The sequence below is a fragment of the Oncorhynchus gorbuscha genome, unplaced genomic scaffold (assembly GCF_021184085.1).
Source record: "Oncorhynchus gorbuscha isolate QuinsamMale2020 ecotype Even-year unplaced genomic scaffold, OgorEven_v1.0 Un_scaffold_4788, whole genome shotgun sequence".
In the NCBI taxonomy this organism is placed as follows: domain Eukaryota; kingdom Metazoa; phylum Chordata; class Actinopteri; order Salmoniformes; family Salmonidae; genus Oncorhynchus; species Oncorhynchus gorbuscha.
Genome location: NW_025748733.1, coordinates 13,546 through 22,757, shown reverse-complemented (window position 1 = coordinate 22,757; position 9,212 = coordinate 13,546). Strand labels below are relative to the sequence as shown.

Genomic DNA, 9,212 nt, shown 5'->3' with positions numbered 1-9,212 from the left:
ATCCATCTCACAACATCTTCTCGCACTGCCGGCCACTAGGCTTCCTATCATCACCATATTTGGTAGTGGGTGGAAAATCCAACCGGATTCTTCATATTTATACATCCGGTGAAATATCTGTCTCATTGTTCTATCTGTGTTGTCGCCGTCAGAAACGGAAATGAGGAAATTACGTCAAGAATATTGCAACGTCATCGCGTTATTTGTCCTTGTTTAGCGGTTGAGTCTAGAATGGATACAACTATTGTCAACATGTACTTTTGTAGCAGATTTAGAATAATTTATTACGCAGTTCAGGATAATTAACGTATCAGATTAGGATTATTAGGTTAAGGCTAGGAAAAGAGGTAGGTTTAGCTGATATTCAAAACATGTCAATAATATACTTTTATCGACAATTTGACAAAAGCTGTATCCCATCTAGGCATGACCTTGTTTAGCTGGCTATCTAAGCTATTTGTCCTGTATTTTTTAAACGTTTTCTAATTTTAGCAGCCCGGTTTATTAACCCGAATATTTGGTCTCGGGAATAAAACAGTAGCACCGATGACAGACTGCGAGGGACTTCAAGACGTTTCATGTAGTTTTTACTGTTGAATAATATGGAGGTAGTGGACAGTCCTCTTAACCTCGTAAGTTTCTGTTGATGTTGTAATATCTAGTAGGCTAACAGGCTAGCTAGCTAACTACATCCTTAGCCCCTTGTTGTGATCCTGGAAACAAAGCCAGGATCGCTGTTTATAACACTTTACTTGGTAGCCTCCTAGATTGTTCTCATGTCCAATGCAAAGTGCCAAGGTTTGTTAGCTTTGCCAGATATGTTGTGATTTTGGCTGTAATATTAACTTAGCTAACTGGCTAACAATAGTCCCATTTAGCTAGCTAAGAGTGCAGCTAGTCAACTAGCTAGGGAACGGTAACTAGCTAAATAAGCTTCCTCCATACAACTAGCTCACCGAGCTAAAGCTTTATTCTGGAGTAGATCAACTCAGGTATCTAGCTAACTTTATATATATATATGTGTGACAAGCAGTAGGCAACTAGCTAACTTTATATATATATATGTGTGACAAGCAGTAGGCAACTAGCTAACTTTATATATATATGTGTGTGACAAGCAGTAGGCAACTAGCTAACTTTATATATATATGTGTGTGACAAGCAGTAGGCAACTAGCTAACTTTTATATATATATGTGTGTGACAAGCAGTAGGCAACTAGCTAACTTTATATATATATGTGTGTGACAAGCAGTAGGCAACCAGCTAACTTTATATATATATGTGTGTGACAAGCAGTAGGCAACTAGCTAACTTTATATATATATGTGTGTGACAAGCAGTAGGCAACTAGCTAAATTTATATATATATATGTGTGACAAGCAGTAGGCAACTAGCTAACTTTATATATATATGTGTGTGACAAGCAGTAGGCAACTAGCTAACTTTTATATATATATGTGTGTGACAAGCAGTAGGCAACTAGCTAACTTTTATATATATATATATGTGTGTGTGACAAGCAGTAGGCAACTAGCTAACTTTTTATATATATATGTGTGTGACAAGCAGTAGGCAACTAGCTAACTTTATATATATATATGTGTGTGACAAGCAGTAGGCAACTAGCTAACTTTATATATATATATATATATGTGTGTGTGACAAGCAGTAGGCAACTAGCTAACTAAAGAAGTAAACATATTGTGAAAGAGGAACCAGACGAGAAAAGCCAAAGATCCCTTTCCCTTTATCCCTGCGTTTTATTAGCTAGTTAGACTCATAGCTAAGAATATAATAATCAATCCTTTAAATGACGGAATTTTACCAACATCAAATTAACGCTATTTTGTTTTCGTTCTGACATGAAGTAAACATTTTCTGTGCACCTATTTGTGCAGACATGAAATTAGGACTGATGGGACTTCTCAGATTAGACCCTTCTGATAGAAGTCTCGCCAGCACTTCTAAGATGTAGAAGTACTTCACCGTCTTATCTGGCAGGGCAGGATTTGTGCATTTGTAGGTAAGATGATAAGGCTAATATGAGATCTCTCTCAAAGGCATAAATCCTTAATCTCCCTCCACATCTCCTCTCAGGCCCATCAGCAGTCCAGGAAGGCAGACCGCTTGTTGGCAGCTGGTAAATATGAAGAAGCTATTTCCTGCCATGGGAAAGCTGCAGGTGTGTCATCAGTCTACTGAACTTGTTTCTTTCACCATTCTGTGAATAATGATACATCTTAGAGATGGACTATTAATTACTGTCAGACTGAAACAACTGGCACACAACCCACTTCCTCAACTTCCCTTATAGATGTCAGACCTTTAACAGATTGTGATCTGGGATTAAACCCATTTGCTCAGTCGTCACCAGGAGAATAAGAACTATTTCCTGCTCTGTGTACTGTACCCTTCTGCGGCGCTGTGGAGTCGCGTTTAGGAGTGTTTAGTGGAGGGTTTAGGAGGGTTTAGTGGAGGGTTTAGGAGAGTTGTGGAGGGTTGAGTGTCCTCTCTATGTGTGCCAGTTCAGTCTCCAGGGACATCAGGGCATAATAAACATGCCCTTGGAGAATCTTTTGTGATCCAAAAGTTATATCAGCTAACAACCCCAATGTCTATGTACGGGGGCCTGCGTCTGACTGACTATGTACGGGGGCCTGCGTCTGACAGACTATGTACGGGGGCCTGCGTCTGACAGACTATGTACGGGGGCCTGCGTCTGACTATGTACGGGGCTGGCGTCTGACAGACTATGTACGGGGGGCCTGACAGACTATGTACGGGGGCCTGCGTCTGACAGACTATGTACGGGGGCGTCTGACAGACTATGTACGGGGGCCTGCGTCTGACAGACTATGTACGGGGGCCTGCGTCTGACAGACTATGTACGGGGGCCTGCGTCTGACAGACTATGTATGCGGGGGGCCTGCGTCTGACAGACTATGCACGGGGGCCTGCGTCTGACTGACTATGTACGGGGGCCTGCGCTGACTGACTATGTACGGGGGCCTGCGTCTGACTGACTATGTACGGGGCCTGCGTCTGACAGACTATGTACGGGGGCCTGCGTCTGACAGACTATGTACGGGGCCTGCGTCTGACTGACTATGTACGGGGCCTGCGTCTGACTGACTATGTACGGGGCCTGCGTCTGACTGACTATGTATGGGGCCTGCGTCTGACTGACTATGTACGGGGCCTGCGTCTGACTGACTATGCACGGGGGCCTGCGTCTGACTGACTATGTACGGGGCCTGCGTCTGACTGACTATGTACGGGGGCCTGCCTGACAGACTATGTACGGGGGCCTGCGTCTGACTGACTATGTACGGGGGCCTGCGTCTGACTGACTATGTACGGGGCCTGCGTCTGACTGACTATGTACGGGGGCCCGCGTCTGACTGACTATGTACGGGGGCCTGCGTCTGACTGACTATGTACGGGGGCCTGCGTCTGACTGACTATGTACGGGGGCCTGCGTCTGACTGACTATGTACGGGGGCCTGAGTCTGACAGACTAAAGACTACATAGAGATAGTGAGAACATTATGAGAAGTGTTGTCTGCTCCGTTTGCAACACAAATAAAGAAGCTGACAGTAGAAGCTTGCTGGGTGAACTGAATGTCATTCTGCACAGAAAGACTGTGTGCTGTTAGAATGCAGTCATACTATATTATGCTCAAGATACAGATGTTTAATATCAGCCTTGTGTGTGTGTGTGTGTGTTGCAGAGCTGCTGAGGGAAGCCATGAAGTTAACAGAGTGTGAACAGGTGAGACTGGGTGTTGTGTCGTGGGAGGGATGGAGGGAATGTCACATTCTTGGACCTCAGTCATGTCCTCCTGGGCTGCTGTTGGTCAATTATGACCAAACGTCCGTCAATATTTAGTTCTGTCTTTTGGTTATTTGAATAAAGCATAGCGTGTTAGTCGTAGTGAGGTGTTGAGTCGTAGTGAGGTGTTGAGTCGTAGTGAGGTGTTGAGTCGTAGTGAGGTGTTGAGTCGTAGTGAGGTGTTGAGTCGTAGTGAGGAGTTGAGTCGTAGGGAGGAGTTGAGTCGTAGTGAGGTGTTGAGTCGTAGTGAGGTGTTGAGTCGTAGTGAGGAGTTGAGTCGTAGTGAGGAGTTGTAGTGAGGAGTCGTAGTGAGGAGTCGTAGTGAGGTGTTGAGTCATTTCGTAGTGAGGTGTTGAGTTGTAGTGAGGTGTTGAGTTGAGTGAGGAGTTGAGTCGTAGTGAGGAGTTGAGTCGTAGTGAGGTGTTGAGGTAGGAGGTGTTGAGTCGAGTGAGGTGTTGAGTCGTAGTGAGGAGTTGAGTCGAGTGAGGAGTTGAGTCGTAGTGAGGAGTTGAGTCGTAGTGAGGAGTTGAGTCGTAGTGAGGAGTTGAGTCGTAGTGAGGAGTTGAGTCGTAGTGAGGAGTTGAGTCGTAGTGAGGAGTTGAGTCGTAGTGAGGTGTTGAGTCGTAGTGAGGTGTTGAGTCGTAGTGAGGTGTTGAGTCGTAGTGAGGTGTTGAGTCGTAGTGAGGTGGTGTTGAGTCGTGCCTGAGGCCTGTCTGTCTCCTCCAGGCTGGTTTGTCCATGGCGCTCCAGAGAGACAGCCACGTGAAGCAGCAGCGTCTTATTGAGGAGAAGTGGAAGAGGACCAGACAGGAAGGCAATCCCATGGTCCTCCTGAGCCACCCCTCTACCGACCAGCCCCCCGGCCTCGTGACCAACGAGCCCCCCCGCCACCCAGAGAGGGAGTACGACACCTGGCTGTACCTCCTGAAGAACAAGGGCTCCCCCCCTCCCCCCACACCCTGCCCCGGCAGCAAGGCCCACAAGGATGATAAGACCCGTCTGGAGGAGCAGCAGACCACCATCGCCAGCCTGCGGCGCCACATAGACATTCTGCTGGGAGAGAACGAGAAACTGACCCAGGACAACAAGCGCCTGCGAGGGGAGAACATCCGGCTGAAGAGGGATGCAGCGGACACAGACTTACTGGAGAAATCAGAGCTGTGGGTTCTTCCCCAGTCAGAGGAGAGGAGGAACAAGGACATCTCCATACCTAACCTGCCCCCTCTGGAGATGCCCACCCAGGACATCTCTGGACGACCTGCCTGCCCTGGAGCTCCCCGAGGACATCCAGCACGAACTGCAGGCGCTGCTGGACAGAGACGACAAGCTGTGATGAGACAGGCGGACAGACAGCCCAGTACTAACTAACTAAAGGACGCCTCTCTACGGAGAGACTGTCCAGACTGACTGAAAGAAAGCTGGCAAATCTCAATAAAAGTGTTTGATTGGTCGGTGGCCTCACGCACTCGATAGCAACCACAAATGGTCACCGTGACAAGTTGGTAAAGTTCATTTATCCTAGTTCTGTCTGTCACCTCAGTGTCTCTACTAGTGGGTACTACATCTCGTTCACACACACACACACACACACACACACACACACACACACACACACACACACACACACACACACACACACACACACACACACACACACACACACACACACACACACACACACACACACACACACACACACACACACACACACACACACACACACAAAACAAACTCTTTGCAGAAATTGTGCCTTTGAAAATGTCTGAAATGAAGTCAAAAGGGAGGTGACCATCATCAGTGATCTCCCTGCTTTGATAACAGGCCTCTATATCTGGAGGCCCTGATTGGTTGACTGGGACGACCTACTGACCCTCTGATACCCACCAGGGACGACCTACTGACCCTCTGATACCCACCAGGGACGACCTACTGACCCTCTGATACCCACCAGGGACGACCTACTGACCCTCTGATACCCACCAGGGACGACCTACTGACCCTCTGATACCCACCAGGGACGACCTACTGACCCTCTGATACCCACCAGGGACGACCTGCTGACCCTCTGATACCCACCAGGGACGACCTACTGACCCTCTGATACCCACCAGGGACGACCTACTGACCCTCTGATACCCACCAGGGACGACCTACTGACCCTCTGATACCCACCAGGGACGACCTACTGACCCTCTGATACCCACCAGGGACGACCTACTGACCCTCTGATACCCACCAGGGACCCACCTACTGACCCTCTGATACCCACCAGGGACGACCTGCTGACCCTCTGATACCCACCAGGGACGACCTGCTGACCCTCTGATACCCACCAGGGACGACCTGCTGACCCTCTGATACCCACCAGGGACGACCTACTGACCCTCTGATACCCACCAGGGACGACCTGCTGACCCTCTGATACCCACCAGGAGACCTACTGACCCTCTGATACCCACTCAGGGACGACATGGACGAGCTGTCTGGAGCCTGACCCTCTGATACCCACCAGGGATGACCTGCTGACCCTCTGATACCCACCAGGGACGACATGATGACAGCCGCTGCAGTGGAGCCTCTTTGGAGCCTGATCTACATCCATAGTGTGTTGTTGCCAGATGGGAGAGTAAGGCTGTCCCTGAGCCCCACCAGCTGTCTGCCAGATGTCTGATGGGAGAGTCAGGTTGTCCCTGATACCAACCAGCTGTCTGCCAGATGTCTGATGGGAGAGTAAGGCTGTCCTGATACCCACCAGCTGTCTGCCAGATGTCTGATGGGAGAGTCAGGTTGTCCCTGGATACCCACCAGCTGTCTGCCAGATGTCTGATGGGAGAGTCAGGTTGTCCCTGATACCCACCAGCTGTCTGATGGGAGAGTAAGGCTGTCCCTGATACCCACCAGCTGTCTGCCAGAGATGGGAGAGTAAGGCTGTCCCTGATACCCACCAGCTGTCTGCCAGATGTCTGATGGGAGAGTAAGGCTGTCCCTGATACCCACCAGCTGTCTGCCAGATGTCTGATGGGAGAGTAAGGCTGTCCCTGATACCCACCAGCTGTCTGCCAGATGTCTGATGGGAGAGTAGGCTGTCCTGATACCCACCAGCTGTCCAGATGTCTGATGATAGGTTGTCCCACCAGCTGTCGGCCAGATGTCTGATGGGAGAGTCAGATGCTGTAGAATACCAGGAACTTTAAATTAATTCCCTGGTTTTCCAGAAAACCTGGTTGGATGCTTCCGGATTCTCTGCTTGTTCCCGGGAAACTTCCAAACCAGGATTTCTGTAAAACTCTGTAATTTATTGAAGGTTCCCTGAATTCTGCAGCCCTAGTAGAGAAGAGTATCACTGAGTGAACCTTCATCCTCATCATTTTTTACCAACGACCTGTGAAGGAGCTGAAGTTTAGATGTTGATGGTGTTTGTCCTTCAGCCCTTCAATGCAACGTTTGTTTCTTTGGCATTTAAATGTTTCTTAATAAATGAAAACAAGCGTAGAGCCTCGTCACTTTTAATTTGCCTTACGGAGAAGGACAACTGCTTGGGGGGTCAGTTTTTTAACATTTCTGTTCCAGTGGAGATCACAGACAGGTGTTTGTTTCCGTCATTGGTCTAGAGATCCGGGTGTATCGGTTTGGATAATAGAGATACCAAACTCAGCAATAACAACAGTACCCTGCTTCACTGGACTCTGGCTATGCAGACAACAGTCCTTAGCTTGGTCCCAGATGTGTTTGGCAAGACAAGGATGACACAAACAGATCTGGGATCAGGCTCCATTGTCCTCTGTCTCAGTATGAAAGTCCCTCAGCAGTGTGAACTGTTTCTCTTCGTAGTGTCTCCAGTTCAGGACAAGGTGCTCTGGGAGAGGACTGAAATCATCCTCTATTCCCCATGTTGAGCACTACTTTACACCAGGACCCATAGGGCCTTGGTCTCTCCAGTGTCTGAGAGGTTCGGTACCACGTGGACTTACACTAGATACATCTCTAGTTTAATTTGTACTGTAATCACTAAGTTGTTGATTTGTGGAACAAACCACACAAATAACATTTTCAGGTAACTGTTTTTCTTTTGCTTGATTCTGTAATATGCAGAATGTGGATTCATTGTGTCTCCAGTGTAGCAGTGTGAATCCGGGTGTGTAATACAGAGCATTCAGAAAGTATTCAGACCCCTTGACTTTTTACACATTTTGTTACGTTACAGCCTTATTCTGAAATGGATTCAATCTTTTCCACCCTCAATCTACAGATGACACTCCATTATGACAAAGCAAAAAGTCAATGTTTTATTTTAGAAAATGTATTTTTAAAAAAACTGAAATATTCAGACCCTTTACTCAGTACTCTGTTGAAGCCCCTTTGGCAGCCTAGAGTCTTCTTGGATATGACGCTACAAGCTTGGCTCACCTGTATTTGGATGAGTTAAAACAATACCTTATTTTTAAAATACATTTGCAAAAATGTCTAAACCTGTTTTCACTTTGTCATGCTGGGGCATTGTGATGTCATCCTGGGGCATTGTGATGTCATCCTGGGGCATTGTGATGTCATCCTGGGGCATTGTGATGTCATCCTGGGGCATTGTGATGTCATCCTGGGGCATTGTGATGTCATCCTGGGGCAATGTGAATTAATTGAATCCATTTTAGAATCTTGCTGTGAAAAACGTGGGAAAAAGGGTCTGAATACTTCCTGAAGGGACATTTAATCTTCTATTCAATAAACCCACTAACCAGAAGTAAACTACTAGTGCCAGACTATATATAAGGACGCCTGACTGATACCATTATGTACCACTATATATAAGGACAGCTTTGATGTGGCTTTAGCAGGAGATACGGTGTTATTCAGAGGGAACCAAATCCACCATTTACCACTATATAGGGACAGCTTTGATGTGGCTTTAGTCAGGAGATACGGTGTTATTCAGGAGGGAACCAAATCCACCATTATGTACCACTATATATAAGGACAGCTTTGATGTGGCTTTAGTCAGATACGGTGTTATTGGCTTTAGTCCTCAGAGGGAACCAAATCCACCATTATGTACCACTATATATAAGGACAGCTTTGATGTGGCTTTAGTCAGGAGATACGGTGTTATTCAGAGGGAACCAAATCCACCATTATGTACCACTATATATAAGGACAGCTTTGATGTGGCTTTAGTCAGGAGATACGGTGTTATTCAGAGGGAACCAAATCCACCATTATACGGTGTTATCTAGAGGGAACCACATTATACCACTATATATAAGGACAGCTTTGATGTGGCTTTAGTCAGGAGATACGGTGTTATTCAGAGGAACCAAATCCACCATTATGTACCACTATATATAAGGACAGCTTTGATGTGGCTTTAGTCAGGAGATACGGT

General features: G+C 47.1%; 1 protein-coding gene across 1 annotated transcript; it reads left to right on the top strand.

Annotated features, from left to right (window-relative positions):
* Window positions 1-275: 275 nt before the first annotated feature.
* On the top strand, window positions 276-5,244 carry LOC124028746 (nuclear receptor-binding factor 2-like). The gene is given in 5 exon segments (XM_046340723.1): window positions 276-632; window positions 2,101-2,185; window positions 3,735-3,775; window positions 4,562-5,082; window positions 5,084-5,244. Coding segments are annotated over 5 exon segments (762 nt in total). The 5' UTR covers window positions 276-602; the 3' UTR covers window positions 5,169-5,244.
* The last annotated feature ends 3,968 nt before the right edge of the window (window positions 5,245-9,212 follow it).